This window comes from Rhopalosiphum maidis, chromosome 3 (genome assembly GCF_003676215.2).
Source record: "Rhopalosiphum maidis isolate BTI-1 chromosome 3, ASM367621v3, whole genome shotgun sequence".
NCBI lineage: Eukaryota > Metazoa > Arthropoda > Insecta > Hemiptera > Aphididae > Rhopalosiphum > Rhopalosiphum maidis.
Window position 1 is genome coordinate 62,005,213 of NC_040879.1, and position 18,389 is coordinate 62,023,601.

Below are 18,389 nucleotides of genomic sequence, written 5' to 3' on the forward strand. Positions count from 1 at the left end.
ATAAGTATTAGATTAGCAGAGGTAATTACCTAATTAATTTGAACAATTTATAAATACATTTATAATTTAACGTTCTAATTGAAAATTATTCAGTAATTGAAGTTAAAATAACGTATGAATATCACCGTAATAAATAGTTATAAAAATGTCAATCTTTAACAATCCTATAATAATTATTTTCAGAGTTACAATCAAAAAGCTGAAAATCGAGCGCATTTTTTTTCTATTTTTTTTTTTTTTTTTTTGAATTGCTGTAACTTGGTCAATTTTGGACTTAGAAAGTTGACTCAACTACCAAAATTCATTAAAAAAATAGGCAAAAATTAATTTGTGGTTAAGGCAGGGGGTTGCCATTTAAAAAAAAAAAGTTGACATGCGCATGCGCGTGACTAGTTAAGTAAAAAAAAATTCAAAGACCATAAAAATGTGTATTTTTATGTCATAACAACTGCCAAAAAAACAGAATTCAAATAGCAGGTCTCTACGCAAAGATATTGAGTGTTCTCGATTACCGTTTACACACTGTATAATTAACAACTTAAAAATACAATAATAAATTAACAAACATGATTATGTACAAATATAAAAAAATTTCAATCACTGTTTTCTGAATCAGAAGTCGTCTCTCCGGTTATAGTTAACACGTGCGATGTCGATGCCTGTGTTTCTTCCAACATCTCATCAGAAATGAAGTCCAACTGCCAAAATTTGTCCTCTTCTTTAATCGTATGTGACACAAAATTGGACCACATTTCAGGTGTCACCTTTTTTATACCGTCGTTAAATAATTGACGAACGTCGTTCAATTTATATGTCGTATTATTTTTTTTGACATGTCCTTTTACCACCGACCATGCCAACTCAATTGGATTAAGTTCGCAATGGTACGGTGGTAAACGCAATACAATTTGATTGTGTTTTTTCGCCTCTTCGTCAACAATAAACAAGTCGTATTGATGTTTGATCTGTCGCACTTTTTGAAGTAGTTCAAACTTCACCAAAGGTTCGGTGATATTGACGCCTTTTGACTAGAGCCATTCAATTATTGCTACCTTCGTCCATGAGGGGGTCGGTAGGTGATCTTTTTTCACCGAATGGTACGGTGCGTTATCCATCACTATAACCGAGTCGTCTTTTAATAAAGGTAAAACGCTACAGAACCATTCGAAAAATGTATCGCCGTTTATTTCGTCGTGGTAGTCTGATGTGTTTTTTTTGGATTCAAAACACAAAAGACAACCTGCGACGAAACCCTCGGTCGACCCAATGTGAACAACAATGAGCCGCTTGCCTCTTCCAGTAGGATTCTTTGACCCGGTAGTTAAGCCTCTGTTAAACGCATCTCTGTGTGATTTCACAGTTTTGTCGAACCACACTCTTGATGAACAATCCCCGGCGTTGATCCACGTCTCGTCCAAAAAATAAATTGTTTTTCCTTCTTTGCGATAACGTCGTATGTCAGCAATATATTTCCGTCTCCATAAAATAAGATCCTCTCTTTCAGTAAGAGCACTGTTTCTATTTCTTTTGGTGTATTCGAATTGCAAGTCCTTCAACAACCTTTGAAGTGAAGTACGTGAAAAACTAGGAAGATCAGGGTCATCGTTTATCACTTGTAACATTTTCGGTAAAGTCGGAATTTCTCGTCTGAACCAAAATGCGTGGATTTTTGACGAATTGCATTTTTGTCGAAATCGTCCACTTTATCAACTACAGTTGGTCTGTTCTTTTTATTAACTGGTGAGGATAGTGTGCCAGTATACTTATATTCTCTGATAGTCCTTTTAATTGTTCCGATTCCAATACCACTTTTTGTAGATATTTTGTTCAATAAATTATCATATTTTATATCAGGTTCTGTTTTCAATAGATCTTTGTATATATTTATGACGATTTGTTTCTGGCCAGAATGAACAACCTAAGTAAAAAATATTGTGAAATGTAATTTTTATTCGATTTTTTACTTTTATAATTATATTAAATTATTATTATAAACGCATTTACTATTTTACTCTGAAGTTAAACTAGATATTTTTACGACGGAAAAAAATGATTTTTTTTAAACGTTTAAAACATAAATAATAAACGTGCATTTTAAACAATATTTTTACTCCTGAAACCTTTAATGATTTTTAAAATAAAATATATTAAGTCGTAACGTTTTTTAAAATAAAATATATTAAGTCGTAACGTTTTTTAAAATAAAATATGTAAAGTCGTAACGTTTTTTAACCTAACCTTACCAAAAAACATGGCTTTAACAAAACAAAAAACATATTTTAACAAAACAAAACACGTTTATACACATAAAAAAAACTATCTTTAAAAAACATAAAAAAAGCTGTTTTTAACGGTAAAAACGTCTTAATAGTTTTTTTTTTTTAAACTTGTTTTTTAAAGCATAGTAAATAGCTATTGCATAATATAAAGATATATGAAAATGCTTACCTTTCCTCTCCGATTCCTTTTTGTGGGTGTCACTTGAATGAGATTGTCCATTTTAAATACAAAATAAATGTAATCGCAAAAAAAAAATCGGTAAAACATAAACGGCGGTTCAAAAACAAAAATTGAAAAATCGTTGCTACTGCTATCGCTACGTATAAACGAATGTCAACGATGCCTGTCGGCGATCGTTGCCGACCGGCTTCCGATCGGTATATGGAAGGGGAATCGATGCGCAGCGTCGGACGAGTTTTTACGGTCGTTCTCTCGTGGGCCGGAGTATAGTAAAAGAAGTACTTGTTGTTTTTCTAATTATTGATTTCAATACTGGAACAGTAGTACCAGCAGGGATAATTATAATAACATTAAAAAAGTGGCGTCCCCATCACCCAGTATATCGCAAGGTGCACTGCAATAGCCAAAATAAGTCAAGATAACGTGTAATAGTATCATACCGCTCTCGTTCTTTGTTTTATTACTGTGTCAATAGAAGATCGTTTTTTCCGCTTTATGTTTTAACAGTTATATAGATAATAAGTGCGTGCGTATACCAATGCGTTTTTGAGTCAGTCTGCCCAAAAATACTACCGTCATAGTAGTTTTTTCGATTTTTAATGAACAAGCGGCTGCCGTGCACTTCTTGCCGTCTAGTTTTAGTACGTAAGTTTATTTAAATTTTATCGGCACAACAGTTATCGACTGTGCTATCTCGTCGTCCTATTGTTGAAGTTAGACATAATTCCTTTTTGTTATTATCTAATTCTAGCTTATGTTATTTTATAACTTTTGTATTATGATGTTTAAATAATTATTTTTTTTTGCGTTACCCAGTTACGTAAAGTATAGACCATGCTGTCATGAAACTAATTTTTCTTATTAATTAATTAATTATAGAAGTGTCTTATAATAAAGTTTACGTTGCAGTTATTAAAACACGGTTTTTCTTTTTAAATCAATAGGTTATGAGCCCAGTCACTCTATCCTGGCTATGTAATAATATATATATATATATAAAAAAAACGTGTTTTCGGTTGTTGCTAAAGTTTCGTTTTTTTATAAAATGAAAGATGACAAATTCAAAGTACCGCTATTCAATGAAAAGAATTTTTCCAATTGAAAGTTTCGGATGGAAGTATTACTCGAAGAACAAGAACTTTTGAATTTCGACACGGAAGAATCAAGAACTGCGTAAGACAAAAAGAGACAACTAAAATGTAAGTCTTTAATTATTCAGAGAATTGCTGATAGTCATTTGGGATACGTGAAAGACAAAAAGTCGGCAAAGGAAATCTGGGACACTCTAAAAGAAACTTTTGAACAGAAAGGTGTTGCTGGTCGTCTTCATTTGATCAGAAAATTGCTGACAATGAAATATGATGAAAAAGATTCATTGGAGGCACATTTTCTATTATTTGAAAATCGTGTACGTGAGCTTCAGAGATCTGGACAGCAAATGGACAAATCATTTGTTATTAATATTTTGTTGTTAACTTTACATCAATCGTATGATAGCATAGTTATTGCATTGGAACCTATGAGTGATGATAAACAAACATTTAATTTTGTTAAGAGTAAATATTGGATATTGAACTACAGAAAACAGATAATAGCAAAAGAGTTAAGGAAGTGTCTGGAGCAACTTTTTCTGGAAATACAAATAAATATCCAATTAAAAACCTCAATTTTCAATTCAAATTTTACAACTGTTGGCGAAAAGGTTATAAACGCTCTGATTGTCGTGTAAAGATACAAAAGTCTAAAATTCAACAGAAAACAAGTAAAGCAAATCATACTGAGGAAGTTAGTAGTGCAAAAGAACACATCGCTTTTCATACTCAAGTTGCAGCCACCGTGAATGGGAATTTATCAAGTTCAAATATAATATGTTGGTACTTGGACTACGGAGCATTAGACCACATGGTGAATAGTAAAGAATTTTTTACAGAAATTCAAGAATTGGAACAACCTATAAAAATCGTTGTGGCCAAACAAAAGGAAATGCTCTACGCCAAATACTAAGGTACAATCCATGTATTCTCTAATGTTGAAAATATTTTTAAAAACATTACTTTTAGAGATGTACTTTTTGTATCGGATTTGTTGCATAATTTATTTTCTGTTAGAAAAATTGAAGAGAAAGGAATGAGAATAATATTCTACAATGCTAAGGTTTTAATACAACAGGAAGATAATTTAGTTGCTATGGGTGAAAGGAATGACAAAATGTATCAAATTATTTTTAATATGTATAATATGCATGATTCAGCTAATGCTAATTTAGTTATTGGGGGAAATGCAAACTTATGACATCAAAGGCTTGGTCATTTATGTAAATCAAACTTGTCTAGATTAATCAAAGAGAAAATGGTTGACGGAATTGACATTTCTACTAAGGACACTTGATGTTGTATGTGAATCATGTTAGGAGGTAAACAAAAAAGACGTCCATTTAAGGAGAGATTGCTTCAAAGATCAAGTCGCCCTTTGGAACTTATATATACGGATGTTTGTGGTCCAATATCTCCTGCGACATGGGATAACAAAAGGTACATTTTAATGTTAATTGATGACTTCGCCCACTTTACAATCGTTTATCTTTTATCAAAAAGAAGTGAAGTATTAGAATATGTCATACAGTATGAGGCTTATGTAACATTAAAACATAACTGTAAAATATCTCATATAAGATGTGATAATGGAGGAGAATATATTTCTTAGGATTTTAAAGAATTTTGTGTTACTAAGAGTATACAAAGTCAATACACAACGGTGTAAATACCACAATTAAATGGAGTAGCTGAACGTATGAACAGAACCCTGTTAGAAAAATCCCGCTGTATAATACTAAATTCTGGTGTTAATAAAAAATTATGGGGAGAAGCAATTGTATCATCTACTTATGTAACAAACACAGATCCTTGTCGTTCATTACAATGTAACAAAACTCCAGCTGAGTTGTGAACAAATAAAAGGGTAAATCTTTCTATATAAAAGTTTTTGAATGTGAAGTTTTTGTTCACATTCCTGGGTAAAAGAAAACAAAGTTAAATTCAAAAACAAAGAAATGTATTATGGTTGGTTACAACATAAATGGTTATGGACTTTGGAGTGAAGATAAAAATAAAATAGTTGTATCAAGAGATGTAATATTTAATGAAAATAAATTTCCAAAACAAACAAGTATTAAAGATACACACATTATTGATGAAATTAAATGTCCAGAACCAAATTATGAAACTCGAGATATAGAGAGAACAGCTATGAATGAAGAACAACCACCCAAAACTTCAAGATTCAGAAAAACACCAATATGTCATGAAGACTATGATTTTAGTGCATTGGCACTGAATGCAGATGCCTTGATTGATGATTTACCGTATGACTATAATTCAATTATAGGTCGACATGACGAAAAACTATGGTTAAATGCAATTAATGAAGAACTTCAGTCGCTAAATAAAAATAACACATGGGAATTAGTACAATTACCTTTTTTTTTGTTTTTTTTTTTTTTGAACCGGCAATACACTCACCACCCGGAAACGCCGTGAGGCAATACTTCGGGTGGTGAGTCGCCATCGTTTATTGGGTAAAAAACAACAACAATATATATAAAACAATATAAATAAATTATAAAAACAAAATAAACGGTATTCGTTATATGGGGTGAGGAAGGGACAATCCCCCTTCCACAACCCCTTACAGTGGTACCCTAAACCTATTGAGAGGCCTGCCCTCAGCCCGAGGCTAAGAGAAGGCCGCCCCAGCCGACGACCCAGCTAGCCGCCGAGGTCGCCCCGCCGAACGCGTCGCCGTCATCTCCGCCGCCTAGACGGAGCCACCCCCTGCCGAAACTGCCTCCCGCGTTCGGCCTCCTCCTTGGCGGTCATCACTGCCCTCGCGTAGTCGGCAACCGCCCCCCAGTTGGCCGGGTTCTCCAACATCTTGGGGACCAGCCCGCCAGGGTCGAAGGGTCCGATCACGTCGACGAGACGCTCACGTTCACCCCTGAACGCTTCGCAGCGAACGAGGGTGTGGTGAGCGTCGTCGACTTCCTCACCGTAGCCGTCGGGTGGTCCGCAGTGGGAACACCCGGCAGACGGTGCACGGTTGATCCTCCGGAGAAACCGGTTGAAACAACCATGCCACGTCATCAGCTGGGTGAGGTAAAAGGACATCTCCCCGTGCGTCCTGGACACCCACCGGCAGAGCAGGTCCGGGGGGATCAAGGTGCGGGTCCACTCGCGCACCATCTCCCGAGCCCACTTTGCCAACACCCGAGCCCTCAGAGCCTGAGGGTCGTGTGCCGGCGCTGCCTCCGCTGGATCGCCCGGCGGGAGGGGCCCCCCGTCGTCCGTTCCCGTCGGCCGCGTCGCCCTTCTGGCCCCGAACGACACGAGTCGTTCCTTGGCCATCAGGACGATGGGGATGGTGCGCGCGACGACCGTCACGGCGTCGTAGAACACGGTCCGGTACGCACTCACGCTGCCAATGGCGGCGATGCGCTGAACCGATGCCAACACCTTCGGGCCGGTCCTGCTGACAGCCAGGTCAGGCTCCCACGTAGGAGCGCCGTACAACATCACTGAATGCACGACGCTCACCAGCAGGCGCCTCCTGCTCTCGCGAGGACCGCCGATGTTAGGCATCAGTCCGCGCAGCGCCGCCATGACTCGCCTGGCCTTGTCGGCCGCGGCGCGAAAGTGCGCGTTGTACCACGTCCTCTTGCAAGATCCCCAAATAGTTGAGGGTCTCGCACAACTGGACGGCCTGATCCCCGATCCGCAGCCTCAGGTCGGGCGACCCATACTGAGCCTTGAAGACCACAGCCTCCGTCTTGTCGACGGCGAGCTGCAGCCCCAAGTCCCCGATGTGGCCGGCGACCGTAGCCAGGGCGGCGTTCGCGCGGTCCTGCAGCGCCGATAACGTGTTCCCCTCCGACACAATGAGCGTGTCGTCCGCGTACCCGATGATGGTTACACCAGCGGGCAGCGGCAAGCGGAACACGGTATCGAACGCGACGTTCCACAGGAGCGGTCCGAGCACGGAGCCCTGAGGGACTCCGCACGTGACTCCCACGGTCACTGGAACGCCCCCGCTGTCGTCGCACACATGCAGGACTCGGTCGCTGAGGTACGAATCGAGAACCCGTCGTACGTATGGCGGGAAACCCATCCGCACCAACGCCGCGCGCACCACTCCCCACCCGACGGTGTTGAACGCGTTCCGGATGTCCAGACTCACGGCAACGGCGTAACGGCGTGCGTTCACGGCGGTCGCGAGCCGCCCGCGAAGCAACCGCAACGCGTCGTCCGTGCACCGTCCGCTCCGGAAGCCGAACTGCCTTTCGGACAACTCGACGCCCGAGGCGGACATGTGGCTGTTCATCCGGACCGCCAACAGGAACTCGAAGATCTTGCCGACGTCGTCCAGGAGGCACAGCGGACGGTACGAAGACGGCATCCCCTCCGGCTTTCCCGGTTTGGCGAGAAGCGCGAGCCGAGCGCGCTTCCACCGGCCGGGGAAGATGCCTTCCCTCAGGCAGAGGTTGAACACGTCGACCAGCCACCCAGGACTCACCGCGTGCACGACGCCCCAGACCCGGCTTGGAATGCCATCTGGACCGGGCGCCCTGCAGCGGCTCCTGAAGCGACCGACCGCCGCGGTAACCTCCTCCAGAGAGAACTCCGCAACGTCCTCGGGCCGCACTCCCACGAGATCGGCAGGCTCCCCGTCTCTATCCCCTCGGGGAAGAGGACGGCGGCGATGTCGCAGACCGTCTGCGGTTCCATCGACGCCGTCGCCGGGGGCCCACGGAGCTTCTTCAAGACGACCTTATAGGGTTTCCCCAGGGGTCGTCGTCGACGGTCTTCACCAACTCTGCCCAGCACTTCGCCTTCGCCTCGCGAATGCGGTGCTTCAGCTCCTTTCGAGCCTCCCGGTAGTCTCGCTCGACGTCCGCCGCGGACACGTCACCGCCGTGGGCGCGTCCGCGACGCCTGATCCACAGCCGTTTCCTTCGCACGCATTCGGCGCGCGCGGCCGCGACATTGCCGTTCCACCAGTAAACCGGTGGTCTTCCCCGAGGATGTGGGTTCCTCCGGGGGAGAGCCATGTCACAAGCCGCGGTCACGCAGCCGACCAGCCTCTCGGCCATGGCTTCGGCGCCTCCGGAACCGGCTGGAGCTACCGAGGGCAGAGTCGCTCCCGTCCACTCTACGGTGAGAACGGCCGCGGCGAGCAGGTCCGCGTCCATCCGGGAAGTACGCCAACCCGGATGCCGCCGACCAGCCGCTGCCGCCGCCGGGGGATCACCGGAGGTGTCCGGGAGCGTGCGTCCGGTGCGATATGAAAAACACAAGTGATGGTGGTCACTCATGTTCTCCACGTCCGTACGCACGGTCCACCCCCGAATCTTCCTCGCGGCGGATTCGGAGGCAAAGGTCACGTCGACGCACGAACCCCTCCCCCTCCCGAAGAACGTCGGTCCCCGACCCGAGTTGATGATGACCAGCCCCAAGGAATCGGCGAACGCGGCGAGATCGTCACCGCGGACTTCCGTGAGGCGGTCCCCCCAGGACGCCGACCGGGCGTTAAAATCTCCCCCAACAATGAGGTCGATTCCAACACCGCGATCCCTCCTCACAGAAGCCTCGAGACGACCCAGGAACTGCCCGAACTCAGCGACGGACATGGCGGGGGAAGCATAGCAGCTGAAGGCGCGAACCGCGCCCCCCACGGTAGCCGCTACGAACCCGTCGCCCGTCTCTATGTCGCTGAGTGTGAGTCCGGGGCGGAAGACAGCTAAGGCGGCTCGACCCGTGGAGTCGAAGTGCCAGCCAGTTCGACCGCCACCTTGCGGCTCACTGACCAGCGCCACCGCGATGTCTTCCGCCCTCACGAACTCCCCGAGCAGGTCCTGGGCTGCCCGGCAGTGGTTCAGGTTCGTCTGCACGTACCTTAGCTCCATCATGGCTGCGGTTCCGACGACGACGCGGAGGCGGAACGGCTCGCCGGCCGCCCGGCCAACTGCTGCGACGACTCCTCCGCCACTGGCTGCATCTCGGCAGGCCCCTCCTCCACCGCTACTGTTGTACCACCGCTGATACTTCCTCCAACGACCGAAGATGGACCGCCGCTTCCTCTTCTGCCTTCCGAGCAGCCCCGCGAGAGGTGGCTGGTGGCTCCACACCTGTAGCAGGCCCGAGGCTTTGCCGCGTTGCGGCACTCGGCGGCGAGGTGGCCCTTTTGCTGGCACCGGAAGCAGGTGGTTTGCTTCTTTTCAAGAAGCTTTACCCTGCAACGGGTCCAGCCGACCACCACCACCTTTGCCTCGGCCAGAGCGATGGCGTCGCGGAAAGGTAAATCTACCCTCGCGACGCGGTCGCCGCGGCTGCCACCGTTTTTCCTGATGGAAATTCGGTCAACGTCAGGAGCCGCGACGACTACTCCGGCCGCGCCGAGCCCTCCGACCACGTCCTCCACTTCTACCCATTCAGGGACATCCAGAAGGAGGACGGGAGTCTTCCGCTCGGGCCTTCTTACTCTGGCGGCCTCTCCTACCACCTCTCGGATCCTCCTCTCCAGGATTCTGGCTTTTTCCTCGCCTTCCACTTCGAGGAGGATTCCGCCGGCTTTGGTGCGCCTCGTAGTCACCACTTTGACCCCGAGACTTGCCAAGCTCACGGAACCAGACACCCTTTTCATGACTGCCGCCAGCGAACCCCCCTCGGCCGGGCGGTCAATGGTGACGGCTGCGGTCCTAGGGGCTCTCTGGCGAAGCAATGAGATCTTCTCCGTTGCCGGAGAAGGCTGGGCTTTGGGCCGGGACGGGGATTTCCTCTTTCCCCTTTGGACCACCTGGCTCCATGTGGGCTGCTCGGATCCCTGAGGACCTCTTCGCCTCCGCTTCCTGGTATTTGGAGGTTGCTGTTGCTGCTGCTGCTGCTGCTGCTGCTGCTGCTGTTGCTGCTGCTGCTGCTGCTGTTGTTGCTGCTGCTTCTGTTGCTGCTGCTGTTACTGCCGCTGCTGCTGCTGCGGCTTCTGCTGTGGTTGTTGCTGCTGCTGTTGCCGCTGGCGCTGTCGCTGTTGTGGCTTCTGCTGCGCCTGGTCTGTCGTCTGCGTCCCCGCACAGACCCTTTTGACCGGGTTGGTCCCAATCGCAATGGTCTGCGTAGAGGCACATACGCCCGTCATGCCTGCTGCCGCACCACCACTCCGGGACTGACCGCCATCGTTGACCGCCTTTGTCATGGCGTTGGCAGCCTTTGCCACCGCTTCACGGCCTGAACCTATTGCTGCTACAGCAAGAAGCACCCCTTCTATAGCCGCCTTGGCTTCGATGCTTCTCACTTTAACAGACCACAGCTCGAGGTCCCTCGCTTTGGCTGTCAGGAGTTTAAGGTCTCCGTCCTGCGCCTTCAAACAGCCCCTAAGGTTTTTCCAACCGTCGGGGATGCTCATCGATCCAGCTCCAGTTGATCCTACAGTATCTTCAGTGGCTTTCCGGCCACTGGAGAGAGCCTGTTTCGCACTCCCTCCGGCATGTAACTCTACCAGCTCCGTTGCTGGCGGTAGAAGCCTGCCTCAGCACTTCTACACTTTTGGTGCTTACGAGTGATGACGACACCTGGGGCGAGCACCGTCCCCCAACCGCCGGCTCTGGGGTCTCCGATACCCCTGAAGCAGTAACCGTTTTCTTAGTGCGTGAACTGTCCATTTTGTTTGGTGGTTGGCTAGGCCTCCACTGACGACACCAGCCTCGCGCCGTCTGTCCGGTTATCAGTCCATGGTCCAGATCTACCAGGGCACCGGGGGTCGATCAATCCCCCGATGGTGGTTTACGGTTCCTTCCGTGTCCGTTTGCTGTTGTTAGCAGGGGGACAAGACCTGCCGATACCAACCAATTAAGGTCAGGACCGGCGCGAGAGTGGAGACCTCTTAGCACCAACCAAGTGATTGGCGGTGAGCCCCCCCACCACGTCAAGGTGGGTCCCGTCGGGGGGGTAGTACAATTACCTGCCGGACGAAAACCTATAGACAGTAAATGGTTTTTCAAAATTAAAAGGGACAACGAAGGAAACATCCTGAAATATAAGACTAGATTAGTGGCAAGAGGTTTTCTTCAAAAATATGGAGTTGATTTTAGTGACACGTATGCTCCTGTTGCAAAACTTACAACTGTTCGAGCAATATATCAATGCACTTATCAATGAGAATTCATTATGCGCTCATCAAATGGATGTGAAGACTGCATTTTTGAACGGGTACCTCAATGAAGAAATTTATATGGTGTGACCAGATGGATTCAAAAATAATGAAGACACAAAAATGGTATGCAAACTAAATAAATCTCTATATGGACTGAAACAGGTAAGTAAGTGTTGGAATGAAAGATTTCATACATATATTACCAAACTAAGTTTCAAGAGATCCGACAATGATTATTGTTTACATTCTCAGTCGGACACTGATGAAGTTTTGAGTTATCTTATTCTATATGTTGATAATATATTAATTATCAGTAAACACGTACATTAAGTAAATAAAATTAAAGATAATCTCATGAAAGAGTTTAAAATGACTAATGGCGGTGAATTGAATTTCTTTCTTGGCATTCACATAGAAAGAAATCATGACACTTTAAAAATTGATAAAATACAGTACTTGAAAAATGTATCAAAAAAAAATTAATATGGTATATATTGCCATCCAATATTAACTTCAATAGAACACAAATTAAATCTAACTTGTGATAAAAATGATTAAATTTGTGACAGACTATATAAATAATTGATTGGCTGTTCGATGTATGCAATGCTTGGACCAGACCAGACCTGTATCATGCTGTTAGTTATTTTAGCAGATATCAATATCATCCGACTGAACAACATTAGGTTCATCTGAAACGTGTTCGACGTTATAAACGTCCTATAAAGGAAGTAATCTTGATCACAATCTTTGTTATAAGAAAAACATGAATATGCCTCAAATTTTGTCTGCATATATTGATGCTGATTGGGGTAATGACATCAACGATCGCCGATCTACAACAGGATATCTGATTAAACTTTATGGTTGCACAATATCATGGTGTTCTAGAAAACAACAAACAGTTGTAATCAGAACCGATGCGATATGTGGAGTACTATGGATAAGAAGTCTATATCATTTTTAAATTTAGATGTTAGTGAACCTACACTACTCTATGAAGATAATCAAAGCTGCATAAAGTTAACATCAAATCCTGGATACCATAAACGTACCAAACATATTGATATAAAACTCCACTACATTCGAAAAAAAGTTCAAGACGGAACGGTACAGTTAAAATACATTCATACAACTGATCAAGAATCTGATATGCTGACAAAGTCCCTGCCCACAAGTAAATTTAAGAATAACCTGTTAAAAACTGGATTACACATTTAATATTTTAGTTGTATATATTATATTGTTGTTTTTTTATTAATTTTATGCTGAAATTGAAGGAGAGTGTTGAAGTTAGACACAATTCCTTTTTATTATTATTTAATTCTAGGTTATGTTTAAATGTTTTTTTTTTTTACATTACCAGTTACGTAGAGTGTAGACCACGCTGTCATGAAACTAATTTTTCTAATTAATTATAAAATTGTCTTATAATAAAGTTTACATTGCAGTTATTAAAACACGGTTTTTCATTTTAAATCAATACCTTTAATCTTAATTATTTTTGCCGATAAGGTCCGCGCTGCGCCGCACACGATATATACATCGCGTGTGTATTGACTGACACTTCTCGGTCTTATATACACTGTGTGCTAAGTAGTCATAATTTTTGTCAGTATTGGTAAACCAACTACTCCTAATAATACTACTACTAATTCAAATAAAGTCAACTCAAGGTCTACTTTGTCCATACCTCCTTCAAAAAGTGACATTATGGCTGCTCTTGATAAACTTCGTTGTGAAGTTTTATCTACAAATAAAAATATTTTGTCCACTCTAACTTTGCAATTTGAGGAATTGAAAAATGACCTAAAGCAACTATCTTTGCAAATTATTGAATTAAAGTTTGAAATACCACCTTACGCAGTGAACTAAATATTCTTAAGGGTAAAGTTACATCTTTGAAGGATACTGGTTCACCTAGCCAAAGCTTCCATGTTCTCTCTCAGATATTACAGGAAAGCTTTGAGCGTCAAAGATGCTCTTTAAATATAATTATTTATGGTGTACCCGAGTCCTCTTCGGCTTTACCAGCCCAGCGGATTTCGGATGATAGTTCTTCCATTCACAATTTGTTCGAACCTCATAGTATAGTTATTTCAGATAACTCCAAAGTTATTTGAATTGGTAAAGTTGTTGCTGGAAAATCTCGTCCAATCAAGCTGTTGTGTGGTAGAAGTGAGTCCTTTAATAAATTGGTATCGTACTTAAGAGATTTGGTGAAAAATGGTGTTCAATTTCCTACGGGTTTTCGTATAGTCAGTGATAAAACGTTGATGCAGCATACTCTGCTTATGTCCTATCATGCTGAGCTTGAAAAACGTAAGTTAAATGGTGAAACAAATCTTGAGATTTCTTAGGTCAATGGTGCACCTCAAGTACGTGTTGCCAAATCAAAATACATTGGATTCCATCATCATGCAGATCATTGTTAACCAAGTCAGTTAGTGGTCAGCCAGTTCGTGGATTTTATCAAAATTGTCGAGGTCTCCGATCTAAATTAGTAAATCTTAGATGTAATGCCGCTCCTTTATTTTGAAAACTAAATACTTTTTGCCCTAGGTCATTAACTAATTTATTTTGACCTTGAAGAGATACATTTAATGTTGATAAATGTTGCATAATGTCGGTGAAAAATGCCAAATCTCTTAACCAATTTGAATTTGAAAGTTGAGGAAAACTTTTATTTTTTTATATTAAAAATACTTTGATTGGTTCTATTAATTGAAAAAATTTAGTTAAAATGTTATTGACCGACAACCATCTAACTAATATCATCTTTTATGTCTTCTAGGAAGTTTTTAAACTGCCGTTGTGTTTTTGCACTTGAACGTATGTAATTTACAATTTTTAAAACAACATCCATCGCATGATCATATTTAAAATATTTAGCAGTTAGGTGTTCTCTATGTAGAATACAATGAATAGGTATAAAATCTGGGAAATTAGTATCATTTTTTAAAAGTCCTATTAATCCATTTTTACAACCCACCATACTAGGAGCTCCATTGAAATGCTTATAATTTTGTTTAGTGGAATTTCAGCTTTTTGTAGAGTTTCATCGAGAGCAATCTTAATGTCAATACCCCGAGTAGTTTCCTTCAATGAAATTAGATCTAACAACTCTTCTTTCACATCTACATCACTCGTAACATAACGAACAAATATGGCTAACTGAGGTTTATCTTGGATATCGGTAGATTCATCTAAAGCTAGACTAAGAGATAAACAATTAGCAATGTTGTTTTTTAAATTGGTGAAAATATCAAAGCTAATTGTTGAAATACGCCTTTCTATTGTATGTCGTGATACTGGTACATTTTCAACCATTTTTAAAAGTTTTTGATTTTCAGGATTTAAAACAGAAATTACATCTAAAATATTTTTTTTTTATTTACTCGCCGTCCGTAAACGGACGTTTTGCTTGAGCAATATTAAAGGCAATTACAAAACTTGCTTCTACACAGTCGTCTGCCTCGTTCGTAAACATTGTCATAACATTAGTTTGTTTAGCAAATTTTAATTTCATCGAACATTGCTTATTTTTCCTCGAATCAGAACCAATAGAAAATTCTCGACTAAATGTGCTGTGATTTGGTTTCGTAATGCCGTTTTAAATTACTAACCTTAAACTGTGATAATGTAACTTGACATATGAGACAAAATGGTTTATCGTTTTTCTGTATGAAAAAGTATAGTTCTTCCCATTCTAATTTAAATTCCCGTTTTTCTTCTTCATATTTGCATTTAACCGCTTTATTAGAAATTGACGTCGTAACTAACTTTCGCAATAAGTATCGGTAAAATATTACAAATATAATTATTAAATATTACAAATATTTTACAAAACAAATTGAGGTGTTTACAATAGGACTATTCAACACAGACTACAGACTATATTAAAAACGATATAATTTCATATTTCGTAATTTGATATGTTTATCGGCTGTTTGCTATCTTTATTACTTTTGTGGTATAAAAGTACACATTAGATAATTTGGTTCTTGATATAATTTTATTAATACACGTGGCTCGCGTACATAGTCATGTTGGCCACCCCTGGTATATATGTTCGATAATAACTGATGAGTTGATCTACCATATCGACACCACCCATTGATGTGTTGTATGCTGTTATTATTTCTGGCCTTTCAATATTGACGTACATTTTTAATTTTTATCCCAACGCCTTACAGTGTCCAACTGTCCGGATCCTATATAATTGGAAACTAAGGTAACAGACCTTGTATCATACCATTTCACCATACATAAATTACAATTCTCCGTATCAGTTGAAATTTCAAAGGCTGTACCTCTTCCCATTTTGACTAATTGTTTATCGGTTAATAAGGGTGGATTTGCGAATCTATTAGTACGAATAGTACCAACAGAGTATATTTGGTTAGCTTGCAACTGTTCAAATAAATTAAACGTTGAAAAAAATTAAAATCTAATTCTGATATTTAACTATCACCCAATAAATCAAAAATTTCATATTCACGTAACCCTTTAGTCATTTTGAATAAAATAAATAATAAAATACTAAATACGGTGGCGTAATAATAATAATATTGTTATACAGGTGTGTGGTAGTACAGGCATACGATAGTACAACAAAATAACGAAGTGACGATTATGAAATACGAACGTTGTGTCCCAATGTCCATTTTAAGAGACACGTTAAAAGGATACGATAAACCGGGTTTTAATAAACGGAATAAAGTGGGGATAGAACCAAAACAATTCAACGGTTGTTATAAATAGAAAAAAAAAATAAAACAAGTCATTATCATTATTGGTTATTAATCTAGTAATATTTATGTATACCGATTACATGGAATCCATTACAACAAAATAATATCAGATAATAATGTGAATATTTATAGAAATACGTATAACACGTCATTTATAAAATTATTTTCGGATTCTATGGTATTTTTCCTACAAACTCATTATACAATTGAATAAAATGCATCATCATAGTAATTGTAATAAATAATATTTTGCCATGTCTCTTAAAGAGGACATGGGGTCTGAAAGGGATAAATGCAAAAATCGGAAAAGAAAGTAGCTTTAGACCTACAATAGGACCATACAGCTTACATAGCATCAGCAATGGTTAAAGACTGGTAAATGTTGCTCTAAAGAGCTCATTATAAGCAGCACTTTTTTTCTCCGAAAAGACATACAAAAGTACACCCTTGGCGGTAGGACACACAATCAAATAGACCACATTTTAATAAACAAAAGACATAGTAGCTGCATCCAAAATGTGAGAAAATATAGAGGAGCAGATGCAGATACTGATCACTATCTACTTTACGCAAAGTTCGATCTAAGACAGTAAGACTATCAGTGAAATGGAAAATGACATAAAAGAGAAAGATACAATGTACAAACATCAGAAAATAGCGAAATAAGCAGAAAGTATGCGGAAAACATACGGCAAAATCTTGAAAGTAATAGGTAGCTTAAAAAAGACAGACCATGCAAATGACAATGTTAACAGTAAATGGAAACAAATAAAACACGTAGTGACTAACAGCACAAATCTAATTTTGGAAATGAACAACGAAAAAAGGATTGGATCAACAATCTGTGTAGCAATGCAATAAACAAAAGGATTTTTTTGAGAAAAAAGATATCGCAAAACGCATCCCAGGAAAACATTAGTATTTTCAATGAACAAAGAAGGTAAATAAATACAATTTTGAGAAGAAAAAAACGGTTAAGTATATGAAAAGAATAGATGCAATGCTAGAAAATTTTTCAAAGAAAGCGGAAGTATCAAAGCTGGTTTCAAACCGCAGACAAGAATACATGTTTACGCAATATATCAAAATCACGAAAATTTGCAAGAAATTTTGAAGTTGAAAATTCGTAAAATTTTTATGATTCAAATAAATGTAAAAAAAAATTCCAACGTCAATATAGAAAAATTGTATGAGTGTATGGACTTTAATTTTTTGCGAAATCGCGTAAAATAACGATATATTACAATTTAAATATTGGTATATCCCAGTGGTTACCAATTGGTGGTTCGCGTGTTGATGTTGGGGTCCATGGTTATGTAGTACTACAGTGATATTTTTATTTTTTTTAGTGGAATTATTAAACATGTAGTGGTTTGAAATTCCAGGTATTATAAATTAATAGATAGGTAGATAACGAAATTGAAAAGTAAGTAATCACAAATAAGGTGTCCCCCGTCCAATTTAAGTTTTAGTTAAGGGTCCGTGGCTCAATGCTAATTGGGAACCACTGATAAATCCTATTAATTATCATAGACTGACAAATCATCTCCGTTCAGAATCGTTTTCGAAACGACTGACGCCCATGATACCTGTCTTTGCATTTAAATTTATCACATCCATTATAATATAAATATAATTATAGTATTGGAGTATCTACCTATATAGTATATTTGGCTATAAAGGTACCTTTAATAGTTTTATTGAAAACAAAACGATTTTAGAAGTTAGGTTATGTTTAATCACAGTCCACAGAAAACATAGTTTTAATATTCTATTCTGTGGTAGTGTTGTACCAGTCTGGTACTAATGTCGTTTGTCTACTATGAACATAGATAACAACGATTCATTGTCGTGATAATTATTGCATTTTCCGTTTATCTACTGTCAGCTATTTATATACACTCATGGTTTTACCCAATGTTTACAATGTTTACATATTGTCATTTGTGATTAATCGCTCATAGGTTTTATTCTACAACG

At 40.9% G+C, this 18,389-nt stretch overlaps 5 protein-coding genes across 5 annotated transcripts; 1 reads left to right on the plus strand and 4 right to left on the minus strand.

Moving 5' to 3' along the window:
* Positions 1-593: 593 nt before the first annotated feature.
* LOC113557684 lies at positions 594-2,499 on the minus strand. Its single transcript, XM_026963245.1, has 4 exons — positions 2,449-2,499; positions 1,764-1,918; positions 1,053-1,647; positions 594-965 (listed from the first exon to the last, which is right to left on the minus strand). Exons 1-4 carry the CDS (start codon positions 2,497-2,499, stop codon positions 594-596), a joined length of 1,173 nt encoding a protein of 390 aa, XP_026819046.1.
* Positions 2,500-8,269: 5,770 nt separating this feature from the next.
* On the minus strand, positions 8,270-9,415 carry LOC113557683. The gene has a single exon (XM_026963243.1). The coding sequence runs from the start codon at positions 9,413-9,415 to the stop codon at positions 8,270-8,272; it is 1,146 nt and encodes a 381-aa protein (XP_026819044.1).
* LOC113557682 lies at positions 9,415-10,152 on the minus strand. The gene has a single exon (XM_026963242.1). The coding sequence runs from the start codon at positions 10,150-10,152 to the stop codon at positions 9,415-9,417; it is 738 nt and encodes a 245-aa protein (XP_026819043.1).
* Positions 10,153-10,461: 309 nt separating this feature from the next.
* Positions 10,462-10,908, minus strand: LOC113557681 (interferon alpha-inducible protein 27-like protein 2B). Its single transcript, XM_026963241.1, has one exon. It carries the CDS (start codon positions 10,906-10,908, stop codon positions 10,462-10,464), a length of 447 nt encoding a protein of 148 aa, XP_026819042.1.
* An 867-nt stretch (positions 10,909-11,775) lies between these two features.
* LOC113557679 lies at positions 11,776-13,530 on the plus strand. Its single transcript, XM_026963240.1, has 3 exons — positions 11,776-11,817; positions 12,547-12,832; positions 13,322-13,530. Exons 1-3 carry the CDS (start codon positions 11,776-11,778, stop codon positions 13,528-13,530), a joined length of 537 nt encoding a protein of 178 aa, XP_026819041.1.
* Positions 13,531-18,389: the final 4,859 nt, after the last annotated feature.